The sequence below is a fragment of the Battus philenor genome, unplaced genomic scaffold (genome assembly GCF_028537555.1).
Source record: "Battus philenor isolate CCGP_79_NKW_IND1 unplaced genomic scaffold, ilBatPhil1.0.hap1 SCAF_4, whole genome shotgun sequence".
In the NCBI taxonomy this organism is placed as follows: Eukaryota; Metazoa; Arthropoda; class Insecta; order Lepidoptera; family Papilionidae; genus Battus; species Battus philenor.
This window is the reverse complement of record NW_027181704.1, coordinates 17,192,465-17,215,395: the sequence shown is the minus strand read 5'-3', so window position 1 is coordinate 17,215,395 and position 22,931 is coordinate 17,192,465. Positions and strand designations below refer to the sequence as shown.

Below are 22,931 nucleotides of genomic sequence, written 5' to 3'. Positions count from 1 at the left end.
AATTTGTTTTTATAAATACTTTAAGATAGTGACAAAAAATATATCGTGTTCTAGTCAGGTTGCACAAAAATACTGTGTTTGAAATAAAACACTGATGTGTGAAGATGAGATAGATACATCAAAAATTAAAAAGTACTCGAGATGAGTCAATTAAAGGTTTGGCTCGTTATCTACCCGGTCACAACGAATTTCAGGCTTAGAGAACGATAGGAGTAGAGAGAGGTATCTTATTTTAAATGAAATCAAAAATCTGTTGTATGAAGTTATACATAGATATTGTAGTGTATTGGTTCCGATATTCACGCCGGCTAGGAAAATCGTGTCGGTTAACATGCGCGAAGTTTCTGTATTGGTGGGTCTTCTTCCGTTAACAGTGTTGATAATGAAAGGCAAGTGGGACGTACGGTCTCGTGTGCTGTGTAGAACATTCGCAGCCAAACTTTTTATAGAGCCGGGCACGAGGATTGGCTTCGTCTTGATATTGTGGATATGTATACAACAGAGTAGGTAGCACTTTTTGTTGCTACTGTTCGTTCGCCAATTCATCGTAGTAAGATGTAAGAAGTCTTAGGTATCCGAAGCAAAACTGCGTTGCAGCTGTCGTTTTTAATGAACGCGAGTGGCCTGTGACGTGCTGTATTTCAGTTTTGCAGTAACCACGTTGAGACTTGGTCAGTAGTCGCATGATAGCAAGCCTCGCTGGTTGTTATTACGGTACGCCTTAAGAGCAGCAATTGCAAGTGTTAAGCTGCTGTTTATTCATAGTAGAAGGTTGTTACACGGTAGCGCGTAGATGGTCGCATATTTCTGCTCCATCAATTGGCCATCACGCCAACATCATGCCAGACATTACTTTAGGATGCGGGTAGGTTGGTGCTTCTGCCGCCGCCTGAGTCGCCGATTGGCCGATCGTCAAACAAGTTCTGTCCGAATCGGAGAGTGGACTGAACTGGATCCTGGAGATGATTACGCAAATTTACATGTCAGTGTCCCGACCCGATCGTCTCAAGGGCAGGGTGTTGCACTGGTAGCGCGGCATTGGCGCCAGTACACCAGAGCCCGTAGGAGGAAATGTTAAGACTGCAGAAAAAGTGCCGGGTCTGCAGGAGGCGGTTATCACCGCCAAGTCACGACTTTGGTCGAGCTCCTGCAGGGACTCGATAGGGATTAGTTAAAGAAAAGTATTAATCTATTTATTTTAAAAGTCAGAGGTAATTATAAAAATAAATCTAAACACTTTACGAAGGCGATCTTTTTGTATGGACTTTATTTTAAGTTTTTTTTTATATTGCAGAAACAAAACGATGTCACTGAAGTATCGATAATTTTACTCGATAGTGTAACGGTCATAAGGCATTGAAACTTACTCGGTATCGGTCTTAGTGTAGATACATACCATCATACATATCACCATTAATAATTTTTCAGCGTAAAATTCAAAACGAAATGAATAAAAATCATATAAATATTGTAATTATAAATTGGCATGTTAATGAAGGCATTTAAATTAGTTTACGTAAAATATTAGTTTTGTTGTGCCCCCCAAAGGTAGGTTTTCATTCATATTTGAACACTAAACGAATTCTGGTTTCAGTGACTGTTCGCTCGCTTTAGAAAAAAGCCTTTCGGAGGTTACGAAAATATCGACTATATTTAGGTAAGTAGGTAAGGTAGGGTATTTTTGCTCTTGTTTTTATGATGTTGGAAATGTAAGTTTTAAATCTTCCCATTCCTATAATGGGTTGACTTTTAGAAAGCGGACAAGATCTGTGAAATTAATTAAAACTTCATCGGCTTATGAGACATCACTGCTTTTGACCAATTGCGACTGGTTTGTGATGTTATTAAAAATCGAAATTTTCAATGTCTGTTTCTTCTTCAGATTTACTTGTCAAAATTGAAAAGTCGTCCTTAACGATGTTTTTATAGCCTTCTCGCATACATTTACATCAACTATACAAAACTAAGACAAGGATGCGTTTGAAAATACAATACGGAAAGCTAGGTCAAAGGCAAAAATATTCGTTTCATATAAATGAGCTTTTGCTTTTGACCGATATCTACGAAATAATTAATTTCCTTCGAAAGTAAAATAAAGTCCGAGTACTTACTCGATACTTGTATCGAGTAAATACTTTTATGTATTCCGACCGTCTTATTCTTGTTCTTTTGCCTTTTAAAAAAAACCTCATTCCCAACTGCTCGAATGTCGTCAGTTTGACAGAAGCACTTGCCGCTGGGAAGTTTCACTCTTGACGGCGTTCACCGAGCTAATTTCAAAGTGCAAAGCGGCGGTGTTAAGTCGTTCAGTCTGCATTTGCTAAATGACACTCACACAAGGTAGCTGCCAACATTGCTCGTTTTTATTATACGTTAGTATCGTAAGTTATATCACTTTGTAGTTTGTCTTTGATAGCAATATCGTCTAAATATATCATTTTCTCTTCCCATACATTTCGAAACTCGTATAGCTGTAAAGCGTAAAGCTAATACTTGTGCTCGTTTCGTTGTTCGATAGGTCAATGATCAATATTTAAAATAAGTCTGTGCCACTGCAGCTCGAGATGGAAAACTAGAAAATACTTCTTCTAAATTTTTCATAGCTTATCTAACCATAAAGTTCTATGTGCATATATGCCTTTAATTCTCCTTGTGCCAATGTATGCTCTCTTATATTAGCTTAGGGAGGAGCAGCCGCATCACACCTTGTCGGCTTGGAAAGAGATGAAACAATTTGCGGTTCAATACACACTTTGTTTATTAAGGATTTCATGTTCTATGCATTAGGAAATATAGGCTATGCATTCTCAGGGCACTTGTAGAATCTCACATTTCATCATACACATTTGTTGAATGTTTTAGGTTGCATTAGAAGCCAAAATTCATAAATTTTAAAATCTACGCTGTTGGGAAGCTACTTGGTTTCAATTTCCATGCAAAGATTTTTTTATCTATTCTTCTAGAAATTACTTTACTATTGCACAGCTGGTTTCAATTGTCTGATTCTATTTTTATATTTATATGTTGACCAAATTTCTTCAATATTGTCCAACACTGAATACTAGGCTTAAATGTTACATCAACCTAATTCACCTTATGGGACAGACTGTGCCCGGTGTAGTATTTTGTTAAGCTTTAAATTTTTATGAAATTCTGATTATGTAGCCACTGTACAAAATATTATTACAGAGGCTACTTGCTGCACATAGACAAATTTCATTATTTAGAGACTCATTTTTTGAGAACAACACTATTGTTATTATACCAAATATGTGCCAAGCTTGAATCTTTTTCAGACTGGAATCCACAAAAAACTCTAGCGAGCAGCGAATCCCAAGTCTTAAAAATAATGCAAGCATCACAAAGGAAACTTTGCCTCAAGTTGCCAACTTGTTGTTCAACAACATTGGGTGCTTAAACAATGTTCAAGCCAACTCACCTGCTGCTAGGAACTGCATGATATCTCCTGCTAAGTTTGTGCATTGATCTCCAGTAACCCATTTGCTGCCTTTATAACCAGATATTTGTAATAAATTTAGTCATATACAATACATTTATCAAATAAAGTAAAGAAATAAAACATGCAAGTCATTTTAATTTAGAAAAATTAATTATTTTTGCAATGTGTCTGAGTTTGAGCGGTTTTTTATATTGTGTGACATGTCTTTTTATGGAAAAATATATTAGATACAACATCTGTAACAAAGAAACCGTATGAGTTTTACATAGCTTCACGGTTCAAAATGCAACTTGTCTGGAGTCCATACAAAAATATCATAAAAGGACGTCTGCAAATTACAGTCGCCGACGATCTCAAGGTGGCGCCTCAGGGATCGGAGATGGGTAGCGCTGTGCGGTGCTGAACCGTTGCACCGAAGTAGTGTGCGGGCAGGAGTCTCTTCCTCTTCTAGACACGCCCTGCACAGAGGACTGTCCGTAACACCTAAAGTCCACACGTACAGACATTTGGTCAAAAGAAGTCGAGGACGCGATAGCCGGAGCAAGGTATTGGAGAGCGGGCAGCTTATGGTAACATTGCCTCTTTTGCTTGTCGGCACTCCTTACGGCATGTCCATGGGTCACTGTGTTGATTCCTAATACGATCTGATATGAGAGATTTGGCCTTATCGATTTTAAAATCAAATCGCCTATTCTTTTGTAAATTATCTGCTGACAAATGACCATCGTGTGTTCTTATCTTATCTATCACAGCGTGGTTCCATGTGCGGCCTTCATCCTCCGAGATTGCTTTCGGTGAAGATTTCGAAGAACTCTTTAACCATTGACCGTTACCGGTTGAGCCACTTGCAAGCGCCGCCAATGTTGCACGGTATTAATCATCACGCTTTCTAACTTGAATTCGATGTTAATGTTAACAGCCTCCGCTTGTGTTACTAAACAACTATACCAGGTCAACCGAGTCAAGATGTCTTTTTGTGTTGCAGCGCTGCAATGAAAACTGCAGTCACGGTGTTGCAGGAGATGATGATAAAGCTGGGCTCATGCCCAGAATATGAGTTCATAGCACAGGTGCGTAAGCAGTGCAGACAATCACAGTAACCGATACTGGCTAACAATAAAATGACTCCGAGCACTGTCCCGTGCACTGCCCCGCGCACCGCCCCGCGCACCGCCCCGCGCACCGCCCCGCGCACTCGCTCGGATCTCACAACCGAAAATTGCTCCGTGGCTGCGGTTTGGCGCAGTCGCTCGCGCGCTTAAAAATTTTTAGAGGTTGCTAGTGCATAGTTTAATTACACGAGAAGATGAAGAGGAAGACGAGCGCCACGGTAGTAGCGTAACCGTAAGTAACAAAGCAATGCGTGCTTGCAGGCAGGGCCGCAACATCAGGCCGTGTTCGAGTACCGCTGCAGCGCGCGCGGCGCGGCGGTCACGGCCGTCGCGCGCTCCAAGAAGGAGGCGAAGCAAGAGGCGGCGCGCGCCATGCTGCTGCGGCTAGATGACCTGGGCCTGCCGGTGCCGCCGCCCTTCTGCCGTGGCGGAGCGCCCGCCTTCGTGCCGGTGCGTACGCTGTTGCAGCACGCCGCGCACAACCCAAGCGCGCAGGCCCCGCGGCGTGCGCTCTACCGTCAGATTCGATTGCAGGAGCGGCCGGCAGGCGCGGGGGCGGAGGCAGCGGCGAACGCGGGCACACTGGCATCGCGCAGCTACGTGGCACTGCTGCACGAGCTGTGCGAGGAGTACCGGCTGCCGGGTGTGCAGTATGAGCTGACGGCGGACACTGGCCCGCCGCACGCGCGCCACTTCACCGTGAGCGCGCGGCTGGGCATGCATGAGCGTCGCGCCACCTCCACTACCAAGAAGGCCGCGCGTCAGCTCGCGGCCGAACAGCTCTACACCTACCTCAAGGAAAACCTTTCCAGGGTGACGAAAGACTTTGTAGAGGTGAGAACCGAACCATCGCGCCCATTGATCACATCCTAGACCGCTTTATGAGAGAGCGTCCCCACCGCAGGACGAGGCACTGGCGCGCGCGCACGCCAAGGCCATGGAGCGCTACGTGGAGCTGCGTGACGAGACAGTCTGGCGCCCACACCTGGGCCAGAAAGTCGCCGACTACCACCTCGGCCTCCGCGCGCAATTAGGTGAGCCGCTCCCCGACACGACGCGTCGGCACCCGGTGGCGGAGTCGTCGCCCTTCTAGTCACTTACTTTGTTTCATGCATCATAGAATGGGTTTTACGCGGTCGGCAACGAGATTTCCCACAAAATTGCTCTCCTCAATCTGATCAGAGATCTGTATTATAGACGAGGAGAAGTTGTCGGTGGCACTGTCCGCACTGGAGGCGCTGGGCGAACGGGAGCCTGAGCACGCGGTGGCGACGGCAGCGGCCGCGCTGGGCCTGAGCGTGGAGTGGCGCGCGCTGCCCGCCGCGCACGGCGAGCTGGCCGTGCTGGAGCTGGCAGCGACGGCGCCGCCGCTGGGCTTCGCGGGCCGCGACCGGCGCAGCGCCGCGTGTGCCGCGCTGCGCCACATGCGCCGCGCTCTCGCGCCCTCCTAGTGCACCGACTCCTGCCCGAGGCGACACGCCGATTTCCCTATCGACTTTCCGTTTGTTTGTGTGTTTGTTTAGTTGTTGGGCTCACAGCGCAGACGCCCGTTTGCGCCGCCGTTGTTGGTCGCAGCGAGGGCTGAAGAACCGCCTTGATGATATTGTTGTAAGAATAAAAGATGTCTTAGGTTTAAATGTTTACTGGCTTATTTCCTCAAAAGAAAATTTATTTTTATTCCTGAAAATGTTAAAGTCGCCAGTGGCGGGTAGCTGAAAGGCTTGAAGGTGGTATAAAACAAGAGGACGGTTTGGATAAGGAACTTGATGCAAAAATGCTTATAAAGGTGTATATTTAGAGTGGCGGTGCAAAATTTCATGCAAATCGACGTTGCCGACGTTGATTGACGAATGAGATTGAGGCGAGCGGTGGAAGAGAGTAGTTAACATTCCAGTAACTAACCCACTCGCACGTATTTATTACTGGAAAGTTGCGGTGACACGGGGCGAGTAACTGGAGGCAAGTCACTCGCTCCCTGTCCGTTCATTCGCCTACATAGGTCTTAATTGTTGCGAAAAACCCTGAGAGCGCCCGAGCGTGCGTCACCCAGTGACTTAACCTTTAATAGCCTAGAGTTTCAATTTTGATACCAATCTTTTAAACCGAATGTTCACATTACTGTTAGTTTTTTTTATAGGTTGGCTGTACGAATTTTACTGTTGTATAATATACTTTCCAACGAAATTAAAAAAAAAATCTATTTTTCCCTTCTTGTAGACCCTCAAGCAAACACAGTAATATAAAACAAAATCACTTTCGTAAATCAGACTATTAAGGTTTAAACCGCAAGGCTCCTTCGATAAACAGTAAAACAAATGTAAACTAATTGTAGATGTGCGAGGCGGGCGCCCCGCAGGAACTCTTCGGGTGCGGCGGCTGCCGGAGAACAACGCGATTATCCTACGCATTAGTTGTCTTGACGTACCGTGATCGGATGAACATTTTCGCAAGTTCAATGAGAGCGAGAACAAACTGAAGCGGCAAAGTTTAACTGAATCTTATTTGGCCGACCTATTCTTCGATGATAGTTCCTCACGATATCGAGGTGCGGCTAAAGTTTATTGTTATTTATGAGTTTTAGTTGTTCGGGAGTTGAGAGAACGGCGGCGCGCCCCGTGTCCCGCCGGAGTCGCGTCTCTGTTCGTTGTTGTAATTCATCAGCAAGATGCTGAGGCGGCTAAGATATAAAAACTCTACAAGCAGTCGTGCTAAGCATATCTTTCTGCGATGTGTCGGATGGACTCACAGAAGGAAGCTACGGCGGAAGCGCGCCCACCGTTGCCGACACGACTGAAAGGAAATATCCTGTCCGATCCCGTCCATCAAGATCGGCTGCTCCGACTACTGGGCCGAGCATTCCTGCTTTCAAAGTAAAAGTATGTCATTCAAATGTCTTCAGTTGCTCACACTGTTCAGAACGAGGTCTCGTGTTCGGCGCCGCACGCGCAGTAGACTTTGTTCAGTTGAGCTGTATTCTCGTCGAATAATTTCTTTTAAATTCTCAAGAGTTCGGGCGTTGTTATTGTAAACCCTCTCTTTAAGGTATCCCTATATAAAATCCATTTGAGTTAAGTCGGGTGACCTCGGTGGCCACGGATATGTCTGAAGCGACTTACCAGTTTTTGGGGAATGGTTTCCCACCAAATTCATCGAAGCTCTGGCCGTGCATGCAGTCGCACCGTTCCGTTGGAACCACGTGTGCGATGAGTACGATGGATAAACTCGAAGGTTTGACTAAATAAATCCGTAATCATGCGTCGATCATTCTATAATTTACATTCGCTGCCAATCCTCGAGTATTTTCGAAAAAAACTTGATGATTATTGAACAATTATCCCATTCGTGGATAAAGAAAAAAAGGGCCTCGTCGCTGAAACAGACAGGATTTAAAATACGAAAACACTCCTACATAGTTTGATAAAAATTTTTGAATGAAATAAAGTTACTTTCAGTTCTTTAACGAATTGAATTTTAAAAGGATGGGATTTCAGGTCTTTTTTTGTAATTACATGAATATCGCCCTTGGAAGTCTCTGTGAGGCCTCTGTTTTCCATATTGAAAGTCTTGAATATTTACGTAAACTGCTTGCAACCAATCTCACGTAAAAATAGGTCCACGGCAGACGCGCGATTCTAAATCTCCAAAACGGTGTGAGGCGCAGTCGGCTCCGCTTGGAAGTTATTGGGCATCCGCCAACTCTCATTTGCCGTAGCATAGGAGTTCCTTATATGTTGGAATAGCTGCCATTCTCCAACTTACATATATATCGCCCAAATTGCTAACCCCCGAGGTAACCTGACGGGACTAAGCCAAGAGGGAACACGAGCACACTCGTCATGTCGCCGGACGAAGCACTCAGAGCGCCGCCCAAGGTGCAGCTGCGCGGGTTGACAGACGTCGCGCGTCGCCGCAAGGAGCCGCCCTCGCGGCGCGCGGCTTTGACAGTTTATTATGTCATAGCGACTCAACTTTGTAAACACGAGCATTCCGTGTGCAACCTTACCGTAAGCCCGATTGATGTTGAGAGGTTTTGTTTGTTTTGTAACGAGGTCTGCGGTGTTAGGCGTGGACATGGCGATCCGCCTGGCCGTCTTAATGATTGCGAGTGTTTTCTCTTCGCTTAAAATGCGCAGTCTTTCGGGAGTCAATAGATGGCTTCAAGTGTACTTGCTACGATGTCTGTCGTTACTGGAAGTGATTACAAAATGTGCAAGGATCTCCTCGGGTAAGGGGGAGGGGGTAGTCGCAACAAAGTTTGATGTAGCGGCGCGTGCTGGGGCGCGGCGGGGCAGGGGGCGGAAGTCTCGCGGCGGCAGTGCGCGCTGCGGGGTCGCGATATGCACACGCCGGCGCCCGCCCGCCCGCGTCGCCTCTCGCTCATCAAGGAGGTTCGATTTATCTTTACTTTGAATGCACTATTTATTTGCGCGTCTATTATCAACTCTTAATTGATCTCTAAAAAATTTTTACAAAAAGTATTTAAAAAATGTTTTAATTTGTTTCTTTGGCGTGGTTAAATGCTATTCTCTAATAAAATGCCGACGCACGTAAGTTATCACCATCGCGTGCAGTAAGCAAAACTCGCGCGCGCACCTGCGCACCGTGCGCTTGAAGGCTCTCCAGGCAGCAACACGCTGTAGGCTCTGTGGAGCGCGGGGAATTCGCGAACGAAACATAAACCGGGCGGTCGCTGCCAGCGCGCAGCACGAGTGTGAGGAGATGTCTGCAGCGCTCGGGAGGGACACAGCGGGCCGTGCGAATTCATTTTCTCTTTAGTAATACTTGAAACTCTCAATACGAAATGCAAGGAAGGCGCTTGTGCATCCGTCTCAAACCTGCGGCGGAGGCTTTGTCGCGCGCGGTTGCGAGGGTTTTCTTGAACTGCTTCCTCTGGGCGAGGTGGCCTAGCGGCACTCCGCAGCTTCGTATTTTCCTACCAGAAATGTCTTTTGGAATCACGGGTATTCGGGCTGGAGGTCTTTTATTTAAATAGCTTGAGCGACTGCGAGGCGGACGACGGATCGAAGGCAGTCCTGAACCATCGAGATGGCATAAAGGAAGTTAGCGTGAACAATACATAAACGAAGCGCATCTAAAGCACTTATTAGCACAGCACGTCGGTCTGAGGCGAGGTCACAAACAAGTTACCGCAGCAGAGCTGGAATAGCCACAAAGTGTGCGCGCTGGCCGATAGTGACGTCACTCCATAGTAACTCGCGCATCAGTACCCGCGCCGCCGTCCGCAAATCGGCTCAGCATCATCGAAAACATAGATGTAACTGCGCAGAGTGAACAGGGATCGAACGCCACGACCTGCCGCGAAATGTCCAGTAGCAGGTCGAGGCAGCCCGCGCGCCCACTGCGCAGCGCGTCGCTGCACAGTGCGACCACATTGCAGTGTCTTCGATGCCTCTAAATAACAGTAATGCCGTTCGCGCTGTTCGCGGAACGGGAACGGATGAAGGGGCAGCGCGGAGCTCTCATAAAACTTCGAACAAAACAATCGAACGGCCGGCGCAGCAACAAAGGCAGCAAGTTTATCATAAAATTCAAGTTCGAGCGGCGGCACCTGCGCGGATGTTATTTAGGGAGCGCGCGGCGCTTTACGACGCTGACTCACGCCCTCGATTACACCGCCGCCACTTCGCCGGCACTCCTCGCCGCTCCTCGCCGCTCCTCGAACTTAGAGCCGAGTATTCGCTCGCCCAGCAATCCCTACAAACTGCACGAATACTGCAAAAAAACGGGCCCTATTGAATGCACTTTTTGATTAAGTTTTATTTACATTTTTCATCTTACTGAAGCTCCAATTGAGGCGACCTTTGCACGCGACTGCCTTTATGCCCTGCTCGACAGTGTCACTCTTGCACAAAGTGACACTTTACAAAGCTATTATTGAAGCAGATCTGACATACGTTAGACCAGCAGCGGAGGTGCGAGGACTGAAATGATGATTACGACTGACCATAAGCCCGGCGCTTGGGAGCGGCGCAGCCGCGACTCGAGGTCGCAACAGTTCATTATAAGGGCTCACCATTGTATTGGGTGCTCGACTAGCGACGGACAGTTAAGAATTCGTGAAGCCTTCGGGCCCTGCGCGAAGCGATTTGTTTCTTTTAATTCCTTTCATTCCACAGCCGGGCCACACCGGCGCGTGCGCCTCGTTGTGGCGATCGTGCGATTGACATTGACACAACAGTTCTCAATTGGTCAAATCAGAGGTTCTGCATCTGAAGCAGCAGAGACGTGCCGTCAGCTGTTCTCACGGATCCCCCCCCCCCCCCGGGCATGACTTTTAAATTATTTACGGATCACTTGAAAATGCACCGGGCTATTGAATCCTGTCAACAAAATGAATTTTTCAGAACGATTCAGACAAAACTCATGAACGGCGTCTTACAAATAAACTGTTCTTAAACATTGCTGTTTTCACATTAAATGTTCAAAAAATAATACCGGACCCGCGATAAGAGATGTTTGTCATTACGTATTCCGTAATTTAATTTTCTTATCCAACCATTACTATTATTGTATTCAACATTATCATTGTGTGCACATATTCCTGAAAGTTTTTGTTGTAAGAAAGCGATGGATTTGCATGTTTTACAATGTCAGCGTAAGTCGTATCCGTGTCGCGCGGGTTGCTTCCTCTTACGTGTGTCAAACTCAATCTTAAATATTATCGAGTGCTGCAACCAGTTTGTGAACCTAAAAAAATAAAAGGTCGTGCGGGGCTCCCGGGCAGTAGCGGATTGCTCGGGGCGCTCGGCCCTGCAGCCGGCGACTCGCGGCTGTCGCTGTCAATGTCGACCGGGACTACACCAAATCCGGCGCCGGCCCACCGCTCCGCTAGTCAGCTGCCAAGCGTCGACTTCGGTCCATTTCATTCTTTCAAGGTTTTTTTTTAATTCCAAATGAGCGCAAACGTGCGCTCTCTATTCTAGCAACATTGGCCCGTGCTAATAACGACGAGCGACGGCGAGCGACGACGAGCGGAGTTGCTTCTTCTGCACCCAGTCGGAATGGGAAGCTATAAAATGAGGTAACCTCTTACGTACCCGGCAGGCGGCGCGCGGTGGTGATGGGTGGCGGGGCGGTGGCGCATGGTGGCGCTGGGGCGGGCACGGTGCGCACCGAACGCGGGTTGAACGGCCGCGGCACGCGATCACGTGATTCTTATAACTCGGCAAAGTGGGTCAGCGGAGCGGCGGCGCCCTCCGTAGCACCACAACGCGCCACCACACGTCACCACCCCACCACCACACGTCACCACCCCACCACCACCTCTACACCACCAAGTCGCCACCGCATGCCCTGATATCTGTTTTACTGCAATCTTTGTAATGACGCTGCCAATTTATTTTGAATAAAATTTATTACGCAGCGAATTTTGTAGGGATGGATTCGACTGCCATACAAATGTGTACCGTGTCCGCGACCTGGCCGAGCATGGCTCGCGCTGATCAAACTCGATGGCTCGATTGATCCGCTGCCGTCGCTGAGACGCATCGTCTACCGCGAAAACATTGTTACGCCTGCTGCTGCGCTTGCTTGTCCAGCAGAGCCGGCGGGCGGGGGTGGGGGGAGGGTGAACGTGCGACGGCGGGCAGCGGCGAGTGGGTCAGGACGAACGGCAGCTTAGCAAAGCGCACTCGGATCGTTACTCGAATGGCGCGTCACGTCGCGCGTCTAATTGAGATAATCGCAGCAGCGGGAGCTCGGCCGTCGGCTTGTTGTTCGGTTTGCTAGGCGCTTCGGCCGCTTTGACCGCTCGCATGCTTTCAGCGTCTCGTGGGGCTTGGAAGCCGAACCATTGGAAGTGGTGGGGACTGCCGCTGACAGTCTAATATTATTGTAAGTCTTTAAGCGAGCACGCCTTGATTATCTTTGACGACTTCAAGAAGTTCCTTAGCCGATTTATTTTTGTTAAAGCTGGTAAATACAACATACGCCGCTCCGCGCTGCCACTCCGAGCTGCGCCTGCTGCGCCGCGGCTTCGGGCTTTAATCAGATACCTCAGTAGTCTTTAAGTTTAATTATGTCAAAGCTCGGCGAAGCAAGGGTCAAGTGTCGATAAGATTGGCGTGCAACGGGGCGTCCTTAGGCGGGCGGCGCGGGGCGGGCGAGGCGGTCGGCGGCGCGCGCCGTCAGTGCGCGGCGCGCGCCCGCCACGACCGCCGGTCGTCCCGCAGAGCCGCCCGCAGCAGCCGCGCTCGTGTTTATGCAATAGCTCGGCGAGCGGCGAGGGCCGGCCGCTGCGCTTCCTGCGCGAACACACCCGGGAGTCGCGCGTCAGTTCTTCAGATGAAAACGCGGCGTCGCGTTTGCGAGACGCGCGATCCTAGGCTTTAGGCGGGATAAATGAATGCAGCCGGAAGTCGGTAATTTGCAGGAGGCGCGAGGCGAGAGGGCGGGCGAGAGGTTCTGCGAGAGATCGGAGGGTGCGAGCGACCGACGGCGCGAGGCGGCGGCCCGCGGCGCGCTGGAGGCGCTGCGCCGCCACTCGCGGCAGATCGCCGCGCGCCGCGCGCGCCGCGTGCAGGTACGAGCCGGGCGTGCACACAGCGCGACTGATGCAGTTTTTTTTTAATTTTATGTTTAAAAACTAATGCCCCGCCTAAAAGACACGGTATTGGCCAAACCCAATATCTACAACCAGGGTGGGCAACCTGCTCGATGTGAACTTGCATCGCTTATTGAAGTACATTTCACGAAGTGAGTCGCTGCTGCCAGTTGAATGCAAGCGAACTTTAGTTACTTTTGTCAGCGACAGGCGAGCGACGGGCGCCCGTCTGACCGCCGGTACCCGCACCGCCCCGGGTGCAGCCGCTGCACCGACGGGGCTAGGGAGCGAGTGTCGTTTTTTAATTACACGATGTGCGGAAATGTTAGTAAAGATCATGCGTTGCTAGCGACCGGCGCCCGGCGCGTCGGCGGACCGGCTGCTCGGGCAACGCACTCGCGGGGGCGCCTGCAGTTCGATGAGCAAACGAGTACTTACCAGTGGGATACGTGTCGCTATAGAGTTGTACTGTGTACATGTACAAATCCTTTTCAGAAAAAGAAAAGAACTCCGCACCGTTGTTCATGTCCGCACCGTTTTAAATGTGAATGCGGGAACTTGAACAATCACCTGACGTACAGTTGTTTTGTTTCCCGATGTGAGACGAACACTAATGAGAGGCCACGGGCCCCGAGACGGTGCCGCCCGCGTTGGGCCGCGGCTCTCTTTCGAGTCTCACTTCCGTTTCTTGAATATCGACTAGGGTCCCGGCGCGACTGCTGGGACCTCAGAAATCATGTATCGTAATAGTTATTAACTTTGAGTGGCTTTTGGGGCGCCGGTGCAACCGCCACCGCAGAATTCTTATTCCGTAATAGAGGAGAGCGTAGTACGACAAACAAAATTACGCAAAAACAGGCAAATAACAAATTAAAAACTAAATCTTGTTCACTATTACTCGAAACAAATTTGAATTAGGAATTATGTAACACTATTAAATACTAAATACAACAACTCCGACGGTCACCGGCCGCAGAAAATGACGTAGCAGCGCGTGTGTGATTTAGGGATCCTCAGAATTCGTCAGACCTTAAGGGAGAGGCGACGAGGGTCACCGAGACGAATGCGGGGCGCGCCGCGTGCACGTGCCGCGCCGGGCGCGAGTGCCGCCAGGAGCGCGGCCGCGTCCCGCGCGCGCCCTCCCCGCCCAGCGCCTCCGTATTTATAGTTCGCGCATCGCAACGGAGAGACGGCCGTGCGGCGCCCCGCGCTACACGTTCACGGAACGCGAATCAGTTTCCGGCGCCCAATTCTCGTTCGAAGGTTATGTACATCGAAAGAAGTCGGTAACTAAGGAGTAGGTCGGTCGGCATATAGACGTACGCACATGGCGGGCGCATGGCGGTGACGGAATGCGCGCGCGGGGCGGCGCGGAGCGGCCCCGAGCGACGCGGCGCGCTTCTGTTGCAGTTCCGCGAGCGACGCGGCGGGCGCGGCGACGGCGACGTCGGTGAGTGGCGGCGGCGCGCGCGCAGCCCTGTGGCACGGCGCCCGCTCACCTCGCTTTGTGTGCGCAGACAGCGGCTCCGACATGTCCGGCGGCGGTGAGCGACGGCCCTCCACCTGCCGCGTGGAGTTGGGCGCGCTGCTGGCGCCCGAGCCGCGCCCGCTCGACAGCAAGGTCAAGGTACTGTCCCGCGCACCCCGCGCTTCCCCGCCGGCTCGGCGACGCGGCGACGCTCAGCCTCTCGCCTGACCTCCTTTAGTTTACGGCCATCGAGCGTAAACATAATACGTATAGAGTGGTGTCGGAGGCGGCGGGCGGCGCGCTTCGTCTCTCCGCAGACAGTTCGGTAGCTGTACCCCGGTACGAGTACAGAGCCGTCTGCTCGAGTCGCGCGCTTCCTGTCCTAGAGCAATTGGCGCGGGATGAATATTCGATGCGAGTGCTGTTCTCGAGTAACATTAACCTGCAATTAATACCTAGTTAGTTATTAGCGGCCGACATATTCTCAATTATGATGAGGAGAGAATGTTGAGCCGCTCCCGTGAGTCTCTGACGTCCGTGGCGTCAACGAGTGGGCCCGTTGTCCACTCGCTGACGCCACGCGTCCATCCGCCCGCAGCGGCACAGCATCCACGGGATGACGGAAGAGGAGAACGTGGTGCGTCCGCACCAAGAGATGGCGGTGTTGTCGCTGGACGAGAAGAAGTACCTCCTGGGGGTGGAGCGCGGCGATGTGGCGGGCACGAGACGTGTGCTGCAGCGCGCTAGGGACACCGGCCACATCAACGTGGACTGCGTAGATCCTCTGGGCAGGAGTGCGCTGCTCATGGCCATCGACAATGAGAACCTCGAGATGGTGGAACTTCTCCTGGAATTCGGCGTGGAGACACGCGACGCTCTGCTGCACGCCATCTCCGAGGAATTCGTGGAGGCAGTGGAGGCACTGCTGGATCACGAAGAGCGCACCAGGAAGCCGGGCGAGCTGCACGTAAGTACCGCGCGGTAGGCTACGGCAAACACACTCGCACACTCTGTAACCTTTATTATTTAGGTAAAAAGATATATTTTACGTAAATCATCAGAGAAAAGTAACGTGAAGTAGGGTGGCACTTGCATCGCTGGTGTTTTAGCCGTAACCATTGGCGGAGCACAGCCAACAGTTACAATTGCAACTACAGCGGCGCCTTTAGATTTTATGTGGCTCCATATCGCGCCACCGGCTTCAAATAAAAAATGAAGGGCTCGAGGGCGCCGGCGTCCGAGGCTCAGACCCTCAGAGATTGCGGCGCGGGCGTTGCAGAGCTGGGAGGCGCTGCCGCCGGAGACGGCCACGTTCACGTCGGACATTACGCCGCTGATTCTGGCGGCGCACCGCGACAGCTACGAGATCATCAAGTTGCTGCTGGACCGCGGCGCGTCGCTGCCCGTGCCGCATGACGTGCGCTGCGGCTGCGACGAGTGCGTGCGCTCGCGCCGCGAGGACTCGTTGCGGCACTCGCGCTCACGCATCAACGCCTACCGCGCGCTCGCCTCGCCCTCGCTCATCGCGCTATCCTCGAAGGACCCCATCCTTACCGCCTTTGAGCTCTCCTGGGAGCTGCGCCGCCTCTCTGCGCTCGAGCACGAGTTCAAAACGGAGTACCAGGAGCTCCGCGTGCAGTGCCAAGAGTTCGCCACGGCTCTGCTAGACCATACTCGCACGTCGCACGAGCTGCAGGTGCTGCTCAACCACGAGACCGGCTCGCCGCAGGCGCCGCTGGCCGAGCCGGGGGCGCCAGAGCGCATGCGCCTCTCGCGCCTCAAGCTGGCCATCAAGCTGCGCCAGAAGAAGGTAACGTGTGCTCGAGATCGAGGAGGCGCACGCCGTGCGCAGTGGCGACGCTCGCAGTAACGGTCCGCTCGTGCTCGCAGTTCGTGGCGCACCCCAACGTGCAGCAGTTACTGGCGTCGATTTGGTACGAGAGCGTGCCCGGCTTCCGGCGCAAGAATATGCTACTGCAGGCGGCGGAGATGGCGCGCATCGGCGCCATGTTCCCGCTTTACTCGCTGGCGTACATCGCAGCGCCACACAGCGCAGCCGGCCGCACGCTGCGCAAGCCCTTCATTAAGTTTCTCTGCCACTCGGCCAGCTACTTCATGTTCCTGTGTAAGTGTCACGCGATCCGACGCCGGGCACGCTTCGCGCCCCGTGCCCTCCTCGATCGCTTTGCTCTTTCAGTCCTGCTGATCCTGGCGTCGCAGCGGATCGAGACGGCGGCGGGCGGCGTACTGTGGCGGGCGCCACGCGAGGCACCGCTGTCGCGGCGGGGCGCGCCGCCGTCGCTGGTGGAGTGGCTCATACTGGCGTGGGTCAGCGGTGAGTCGAGCGCAGCATGGACTTTCGCGGCGTGCCGGCACCTAGTTGACGCAGGGAACTGTTGGAACTGTTGCAGGTCTCATCTGGAGCGAGGTTAAGCAGCTGTGGGACATGGGATTGCGCGAGTACGTGCATGATATGTGGAATGTGATCGACTTTGTTACCAACTCCTTGTACGTGGCGACGGTGGCCCTGCGCGTTGTGTCACATTTCCAGGTAGACGTTTCCTTCGTGTCACACCAGCCATGCCCCCATGACGCTCTCCCCCTGCTCTCGCCGCCTAATCGGTTTCTTATTGAAATTACCAGGTCCGGCGCGAGATGGCGATGAATCTCCAGTGGAACCAACCGCGGGAGAAATGGGACGCCTGGGACCCCATGTTACTTTCGGAGGGTTTATTCTCAGCCGCCAACATCTTCAGCAGCCTGAAACTGGTGTATATATTCAGCGTAAATCCGCACCTCGGACCGCTGCAAGTGTCGCTCAGTCGCATGGTTCTAGATATTTTAAAGTTCTTCGTGCTGGACATCCTCGTCATCTTTGCGTTCTCTTGCGGTGAGTGCCGAACTTCCTTGCGGCGTCTCTAGAGAGCGTGAAGTGACGACGAACACTTTCAGGTCTCAACCAGTTGCTGTGGTACTACGCCGAGATGGAGAAAAAGCGGTGCACGGTTGGCACCACGGCTGCCGCCAACAGCACCATCGTGGACCCCGACGCATGCATCGTGTGGCGGCGCTTCGCGAAGTAAGTGCATCGCTCGAGCCACCGCTCGACCAGCCCGCTTTTTTATTAAAAGTAATAATACACGTGTTGAAATTTGTCATTCGGATCCAATAACAATGATACAAAAGAAATTGCAGGGCGCCGGAAGTGACGGTTGTTACTTGCAGCCTCTCATTCGGTTGCCTCGACGACGCTCGTGTCTAAATTCCGGCTCTTTGTGGCGCAGTCTTTTCGAGACGATGCAGACGCTGTTCTGGGCTGCGTTTGGGCTGGTCGACCTGGACTCGTTCGAGCTAGATGGCATCAAGATATTCACGCGCTTCTGGGGCATGCTGATGTTCGGCACCTACGCCGTCATTCAAGTGATCGTGCTGCTCAACCTGCTCATCGCCATGATGAACCACTCGTACCAACTTATCTCCGTGAGTACCCACCGTCGCAGAGCAATAACAGCGTGTGTCCGAATCGAAAGCCCCCGCCCAATGTCTCGCAAATATAGGCCTCGATGAGGTTTCCATACTAGCCGTTAAACTAAAAACCGTTAAACCCCAAAAAGCGCTCCGATGGACCGGGGGCTTTGCGGAGCTTTCGGCGCTCCTTGCCGCTCTTAAAATGGAATTTAAATAATATCCACCTTTTCATCTTAACGCTTCGATACTCACCTCACCTCGTCGGGTGCGATGCACGTGCTCTCCCACGGCCACGCCACGGGCGGACAGGCTCGGCCGCGGCGCTCGCTCCACTACAGTCACAACAGTATGCACTCACACAGGTGCAGTCCCTCTTCGTGCAAACGTCATCCTTGTTAGAATACGATCGGCAGCGTGTATTTTTTAGCTCCCGACTTAATTTCTATGAAGCTGCATAAAGCCGAAGTTGGCAAGCAGCATGACTTTAACTACAACAAACGGAACGGAAAAATAGTTCCCTGATGAATCAAGCAAATACTACGCGCCGCGTGGTTCATTCGTCAGCCGCTAGGACTGCCGCTACACAACTTGCGCCAGGTGAGTCGTGTGAAGCACCTCATCAAGCACATAATAAGTATTAACTTTGTAACGTTGCAAGTATTGTTATCAGCAAGGTTAGTGGCACTGATTGTTTTAACGTCAGTGGCAAACAGCCGCTAAAATACGAAAGTTCAAATAGCATTCACATAAGTTTTATAATTAAATATTAACGTGTGCCGTGTGGCGGTGCGCAGGAGCGGGCGGACGTGGAGTGGAAGTTCGCGCGCAGCAAGCTCTGGATCAGCTACTTTGAGGAGGGCGGCACGGCGCCGCCGCCCTTCAACGTTATCCCTTCTCCCAAGTCGGCGCTGTACACCTGGAGCTGGCTCCAGCGGAGACTGTGCGGGCACGCGCGCGCCAAGCGCGAGCACATGCGCACCATTCGGGTGAGCCGTGACGTCCAGCCCGTTAGAACATTGTGGGCGGTCACTAATACTACGTCGGAACGTGCGTGCCACTGACCGCGTCTTATGTTTCAGAGGAAAGCCAAGCAGGCCAACGAGCGGGACTTCCGGTACCAGGTGCGTATCGCGTGACTGCGGCACAGCTGCGTTGTGTCCAAGTCTGGCGCTCGGTGTCAGCGGCAGGCAATTGATTTCTTGAAATGGCTTTAAGTGCGTGCGCGTGTGCGACAGGCAATCATGCGCAACCTGGTGCGGCGCTACGTGACGGTGCAGCAGCGGCGCGCAGAGTGCGGCGGCGTCACCGAGGACGACGTCAACGAAATCAAACAGGACGTCAGCGCCTTCCGTTGCGAGCTGGTGGAGATCTTGCGCAACTCCGGCATGAACACGTCCACCGCCAACGCTGGCGCCCCAGGTAACGTCGTCCATACGCTCACACTCTGCAGGCGTACCGCGCCCACGATTGCAGCCATGTGCGCGTCATATTGCAACGTGACCGTCGTTTGTTCCGCGCAGGTGGCGGCGGCGGTAAGAAGAACCGACAGAAGGAGCGGCGTCTGATGAAGGGCTTCAACATTGCGCCGGGAGGGTCGCTCGCGCCGGTCGACGAGTTCTTGGCGTCGCTGCACCACGAACACAGCGGTGCGCACGGCGGTCACGGCGGCCACGCAGCCCACGCCTCCCTCTCGGCGCTGTTGGGCGGGCGGTTGCGGACCAGCCAGTCCAGCCTGTCGGACGGCGCTAGCGGTGTCAGCGCGCGTCGCAAGTCCCCTCACAAGCGCCGTTGGGGCACCATCATAGAGGCGGCGCGCGCCGCCCGGGTCTCGCGTCTCATTGGCCGGTCGCGCTCCGAGGACTCCGTTTGCGACCACGCGCGGCCCTCGCCCAGGTCGGTCGTCTGCCTCGATATCGCGTAGTGTAAACTCAGAAGTTAAGGAAGTCCATTCTTTGCGTTGCTTACCAAGACCTCGCATTCGTATGCAAGAGTAGTGATCGGCGGCGCGGGACTTCCAAATAGGGTGATCGGTAAAGCGTAGACGGCGTCTCCGCAGTGGCAGCGAGCGTTCGGAGTCGGGCAGTGACTCGCAGCGCAGCCCGGAGCGCGCGCGCAGCGGCCCGCTGCACCCGCTGTCGGCGCTGGCGGCGCTCAAGCGCAAGCGCAAGAAGTTCTCAGACTCGCGGCGTGCCGCCGAGGAACGCGCCAGCGAGGCGCTGCAGCGCGCCAGCTCCGTGCCAGCACGCGCGCCGCCGCCGCGTGTGCCCACCGCGCCGCCCGCCGGCAGCCGCGAGCCCCTGCTGGCCAGCCTCGACGACGACGCGCACAGGGTCTGCTTCCTAACTCTCATGTCTACCTATATACCTTCACCTCGGCCATGACGTTCGCAACTCTATTACAAATTGTATATAATTGCTTCACTGTGACCGAACCCGCAGAGAGCCCACAATGAGTCCAAAGGGCAACATCCGCAGGAGGCGTGCGGGCGGTGCGACTGCGAGGCGGGTGTGGCGGGCGCAGCGGGCGCGGCGGGTGCGGAGGGCGCGGCGGGCGCGGACGGCACCGAGCAGTCGCCCGAGCGCACGGAGAGCCCGGCGGCGTGCGGGCGCTGCGCCGCGCTGGCGCGCCTCGCGGGCGTGACGCCGCTGCACGGCCATGCGCCGCACCACTCCGCCGGCTGGTTGTAGCTGCGCGCTGCCAGCAGCCAGCTGCCAGCTGTCGCTTCAGGCTTACTAATCGTACAATGAATTAGTTGGGCGACGTCGCCGCCGCGCATCATAACGAACACCAACTAGATTTTAGATGCAAACGAGAGTTTAAAATAGAATTACTATTAGTACATAACCTATTTTATATACAACTTACGACATGTATACCTAACACGATCACTACATAGGCTAGTTATACAGTACAACAATGTGTTCCAGAGAGTTTTCCAACATTTATTTATACGTTCGTGCACGCACACGTAGAGATATGTAGGGACAGGTCGGAGGCAAAACGTGGAGCGACCGCGCCCCGCCCGCGCCCCGCCCGCGGGCCGCAGCCGCGCTGGCCGCCGGCGGTCGCGCCGCGAGTCGTTGCACCGCGTTGCACCGCGTACTCGGAATGCCGTTGAGCAGCGGGCGGGCGTTGCTACAATTTAACTTGAAAAGCTTCCGTTTCGTTCCGTAGGTGAGTTGAGGCGGCGGGATGCGGCGCTTGCCTCGCGCCTGTGAGCCAGTGCGCTCGCGAGTCCAGCGAGCGTGCGACGTCTGTAATTTGGGCTTTTGTACGGGTAACTCTTTGTCGGAGCTTAGCGCGGCCATCCAGACGCTCCTCGAGTTCATAGTACTTTAAAATAATAGCAAGAGGCGCGGCGGCGGGCCGAGCTTCCTCAGCGAACGTGTCGCAAGCGAAGCAGCCTCCGGCGCGACACTTTGCACAACGACTGTGGCCTAATTACTTATAGACCTCGTCCCCGTCGTGGACTAGAGCCAAAATCTCTCGCCCTTGTGCGTGTGTTTAAAGGATTTAGCAGTAGAGCGTGTCCTAACTTTTTTTGGGAACAGCGGCCGCCCGCCGCGCCCTCGCCGACTTATATTTTGTAACGAGTTGTTGTTTATTTATACTTTGTATTTGTATATAGCGGTGCGACAGTTAATAAAAACAAGCACTACACGCGCCCGCGTTTCATTGCTCCCGAAGTGTTCATTTCTTTATACGCGACAGCTTCATCTGCAAACAGTAATTCGGCGCTGTCGTCCACGAGCTGTGCGGCAAGACGAGTGAAGGAAACGTCTCGGCCGCACCGCCGGCGCGTCTGTGTCGTCTATGACGACGCATGGTCCGTCACACGCCGCGCGTTGTTCCGGGACCAGCTGCGCAGCATTTGTCTGAACAAGTGTCCCCAGTTCGTCAATATCAAGGCGTGTTTTTTTTTTGGAAATTTTTCGCTGGGCCTCACGCAAGTTTCGTGCAATGGCAGTTTGTGCCCGAGAGGGAGTTTGCTCGATGAGCAGATTAGGAGATAAAGCCTGTTGAGGATGCGACCGGCTTTAATCTTGACCTGGCGAATGTGCTGGTGAAAAGTAGTTTAGTGTCGAAGGTGACACCGAGGTATTTGACCGAGTCCCTCCATAGGATGGGGCGGTGGGAAAATGTGCACAAATAAGTGCCGATTAAAGTAAAAGTACTCAAAAAAGTGTTACCATTTCTTACCCGCACGTTTAACAGATTGATGACATAAAATAATCAAACAAATCTATATTTGTTTTGTCTATTTTAGGCTGTTGTGTACGAATGATATTCAAAATGTATTAGCACTTGTAGACACGGAGCGATTCAACGTATTGCTATAAAAAAAAAAAACTTTAATTTGACATAATATCGAGTTTTTTTAATTGTACATCACAGATGGCGTTGTTACTAATTGCACTTACAATAATAATTTCCAATGTACTTTGACAGCTAAATGTGGTCATCAACACTACTATAAAATAAGCAACACCTTCAAATGCCACTTTTTGTCACCAAACTACACACAAAGAGTTGCACGTACAACTGTAGCAGTCACTATCATAGAACCCAAAGAGCCACCTATAGAATTTTTATTGATATGTTGACAATAAAAGTATACTTTGCGTACACACATATATATATGTATATATATATATATACACGATTTGAATATTTAAATTATTTTGATGTATCTACCTATATATATTTACATATACAGGGTGTCCGGTAATGAATGGATAACCTTGAAATGTCTTATAGTACAACTTATGTCCGTTTTGAAAAAAATACGAAACATAATATATCACAAGTAGTACCTTTGATATATTTTTTTAAGGAAAAGTCGATTTTTTTCTATCTTAT

General features: G+C 52.0%; 3 protein-coding genes across 10 annotated transcripts; all 3 read left to right on the top strand.

The window, feature by feature from the left end:
• Positions 1–1,572: 1,572 nt before the first annotated feature.
• Positions 1,573–6,636, top strand: LOC137928604 (protein Loquacious-like). 8 transcript variants are annotated; one of them, XM_068771490.1, is made up of 9 exons: positions 1,573–1,657; positions 2,217–2,340; positions 3,802–4,005; positions 4,213–4,330; positions 4,446–4,530; positions 4,834–5,022; positions 5,107–5,406; positions 5,477–5,606; positions 5,770–6,636. In XM_068771490.1, the coding sequence occupies exons 5-9, from the start codon at positions 4,453–4,455 to the stop codon at positions 6,021–6,023; spliced, it is 951 nt and encodes a 316-aa protein (XP_068627591.1). In that variant the 5' UTR covers positions 1,573–1,657; positions 2,217–2,340; positions 3,802–4,005; positions 4,213–4,330; positions 4,446–4,452; the 3' UTR covers positions 6,024–6,636. The 8 variants fall into 8 exon arrangements, with proteins under 8 accessions (XP_068627591.1, XP_068627592.1, XP_068627593.1 ...); XM_068771491.1 differs by having other exon boundaries at positions 3,802–4,029; XM_068771492.1 differs by lacking the exon at positions 3,802–4,005.
• A 7,704-nt stretch (positions 6,637–14,340) lies between these two features.
• LOC137928660 (transient receptor potential-gamma protein-like) lies at positions 14,341–18,747 on the top strand. The gene is made up of 11 exons (XM_068771573.1): positions 14,341–14,585; positions 14,653–14,762; positions 15,202–15,570; positions 15,883–16,413; positions 16,494–16,728; positions 16,801–16,938; positions 17,015–17,154; positions 17,247–17,493; positions 17,556–17,682; positions 17,888–18,083; positions 18,381–18,747. Exons 1-11 carry the CDS (start codon positions 14,474–14,476, stop codon positions 18,468–18,470), a joined length of 2,295 nt encoding a protein of 764 aa, XP_068627674.1. The 5' UTR covers positions 14,341–14,473; the 3' UTR covers positions 18,471–18,747.
• Positions 18,516–20,758, top strand: LOC137929006 (transient receptor potential-gamma protein-like). Its single transcript, XM_068772019.1, has 7 exons — positions 18,516–18,584; positions 18,866–19,057; positions 19,151–19,192; positions 19,307–19,490; positions 19,592–19,964; positions 20,128–20,401; positions 20,510–20,758. The coding sequence occupies exons 1-7, from the start codon at positions 18,516–18,518 to the stop codon at positions 20,756–20,758; spliced, it is 1,383 nt and encodes a 460-aa protein (XP_068628120.1).
• The last annotated feature ends 2,173 nt before the right edge of the window (positions 20,759–22,931 follow it).

Excerpts from the sequence above, each read along its gene's own strand:
- LOC137928604 (XM_068771495.1), top strand. The coding sequence starts at position 4,453 with ATGAAAACTGCAGTCACGGTGTTGCAGGAGATGATGATAAAGCTGGGC. Across the intron at positions 5,023-5,106 it reads GAGCGCCCGCCTTCGTGCCG|GAGCGGCCGGCAGGCGCGGG; the intron begins GTGCGTACGCTG and ends ATTCGATTGCAG. Across the intron at positions 5,607-5,769 it reads CGGCCTCCGCGCGCAATTAG|ACGAGGAGAAGTTGTCGGTG; the intron begins GTGAGCCGCTCC and ends TCTGTATTATAG.
- LOC137928660 (XM_068771573.1), top strand. The coding sequence starts at position 14,474 with ATGGCGGTGACGGAATGCGCGCGCGGGGCGGCGCGGAGCGGCCCCGAG. Across the intron at positions 16,414-16,493 it reads TCAAGCTGCGCCAGAAGAAG|TTCGTGGCGCACCCCAACGT; the intron begins GTAACGTGTGCT and ends TCGTGCTCGCAG. Across the intron at positions 18,084-18,380 it reads ACTCGTACCAACTTATCTCC|GCTCGGCCGCGGCGCTCGCT; the intron begins GTGAGTACCCAC and ends ACGGGCGGACAG.
- LOC137929006 (XM_068772019.1), top strand. The coding sequence starts at position 18,516 with ATGAAGCTGCATAAAGCCGAAGTTGGCAAGCAGCATGACTTTAACTAC. Across the intron at positions 19,965-20,127 it reads CACGCGCGGCCCTCGCCCAG|TGGCAGCGAGCGTTCGGAGT; the intron begins GTCGGTCGTCTG and ends GCGTCTCCGCAG. Across the intron at positions 20,402-20,509 it reads TCGACGACGACGCGCACAGG|AGAGCCCACAATGAGTCCAA; the intron begins GTCTGCTTCCTA and ends CCGAACCCGCAG.